Source organism: Acanthisitta chloris, unplaced genomic scaffold, assembly GCF_000695815.1.
Source record: "Acanthisitta chloris isolate BGI_N310 unplaced genomic scaffold, ASM69581v1 scaffold34114, whole genome shotgun sequence".
NCBI lineage: Eukaryota > Metazoa > Chordata > Aves > Passeriformes > Acanthisittidae > Acanthisitta > Acanthisitta chloris.
In genome coordinates this window covers 1-1305 of record NW_008670394.1, presented here as the reverse complement: position 1 = coordinate 1305, position 1305 = coordinate 1, and the positions used below count along the sequence as shown (strand labels likewise).

Genomic DNA, 1305 nt, shown 5'->3' with positions numbered 1-1305 from the left:
GCCCTCCCCACATCCCCCCACTCCCTCACCTTATCCGATTTCCTCTTCTTTGCTACAGGGAGAGACAGAGGAGGGACAAGTTTGACCTTTTCTGGTGGATTTAGCCTCAAGCCCAGGGCCACCCCTTTCCCACAGGACGAGCAGGATGTGTCTCCCAGCCCTCAGGGCATCAGGGACACCCCAGTGCCCCCTCACCTTTCTTCTCAGAGCCATAGGACCAGTCGTTGTCGTTGATGTCATCGTTGTCCTCCTGGTCACTCTCCGACTTGTTCATGTTGTTGCTGCTTGCGATCCTGTGTGGGGAGAGCAGGGAGGTGTTGGCTGGGATCTGTCCTGTGTGTCCCCTCAGCTCCCCAGGATCCATCCTGTGTCCCTGCTGGCACCTCAGCATCTGTCCTGCACCCTCCTGTCCTCCCTGGCACCTCAGGATCCATCCTACATCCTCTCCGACAACCCAGGATCCATCCCATATCCTCCCCAGCACTCCAAGATCTCTCCTCCATCCTTCCATCCTCCTTGGCACCACCCCAGGATTCAGACAGAGGTCCCCAGAAGCCTCCAAGGACAGAGGGGACAGAGGACCAGGATTCCCACTTCGTTTGCCTGGGAGCAATGAACCAGGGGGCGAGAAGAAAGAGAAGCTCCAGGGCTGGGGGAGGGCAAAGCCAGACACCCCCACAATGAAAAGGGAGGAGAGGGAAGACCTGGATGGCAAATTCTCATCCCAGGCTCACCACCAAACATACTGCAACCTCAGGGAGAAGAAACCCAGACTCAACCCCTTTCTTACCTGAATTTCCCCACAGAGAAGACCCCCCCAACCCCTCTCATACCTTGGTTTCCCCAACTAGAAAGACTCTTGGCCCCACACCCTCACTCCTTCTTGTGCCTCAGTTTCCCCATGGAGAAGACCCCCAACCCCACATCCTCATCCCCCCTCACGCCTCAGTTTCCCTCCCAGGAAGGTCCCCAGCCCCCGAGTTTGGGGTCCCACCTGCGGTTGGCGATGCGGCTGCTGTTGCGGCCCATGCCCAGGCACTTCTCCAGGTGTGGGGCGAAGCGGGAGGCGGCGATGCTGCGGCTGCAGTTGGGGCACACACACTCCTTGTTCTTCCACTGGTTATACACCTGCCCGAAGATGTCCACGCCAGGCTGGTCCACGATCTCTGTGGGGGGACACACCTCAGTCCCTGCCCTGAGACCCCTCAGTATGCTCTGGGAGGCTCCTTGGGGCTGCCAGACCCTCAACTCTGCTCCGGGGAGGCTTTTGGGCTCACCAAAGTCCTTCATGCTGTCGGGGTCTGT

At 59.1% G+C, this 1305-nt stretch overlaps 1 protein-coding gene across 1 annotated transcript; it reads right to left on the bottom strand.

Annotated features, from left to right (window-relative positions):
* Nucleotides 1-29: 29 nt before the first annotated feature.
* LOC103801259 (ataxin-7-like protein 3) lies at nucleotides 30-1299 on the bottom strand (the record flags this gene model as incomplete). The annotated part of the gene is made up of 4 exons (XM_009073667.1): nucleotides 30-52; nucleotides 196-293; nucleotides 995-1166; nucleotides 1278-1299. Coding segments are annotated over 4 exons (315 nt in total), but the record flags the coding sequence as incomplete, so codon positions are not given.
* Between the last annotated feature and the right edge of the window lie 6 nt (nucleotides 1300-1305).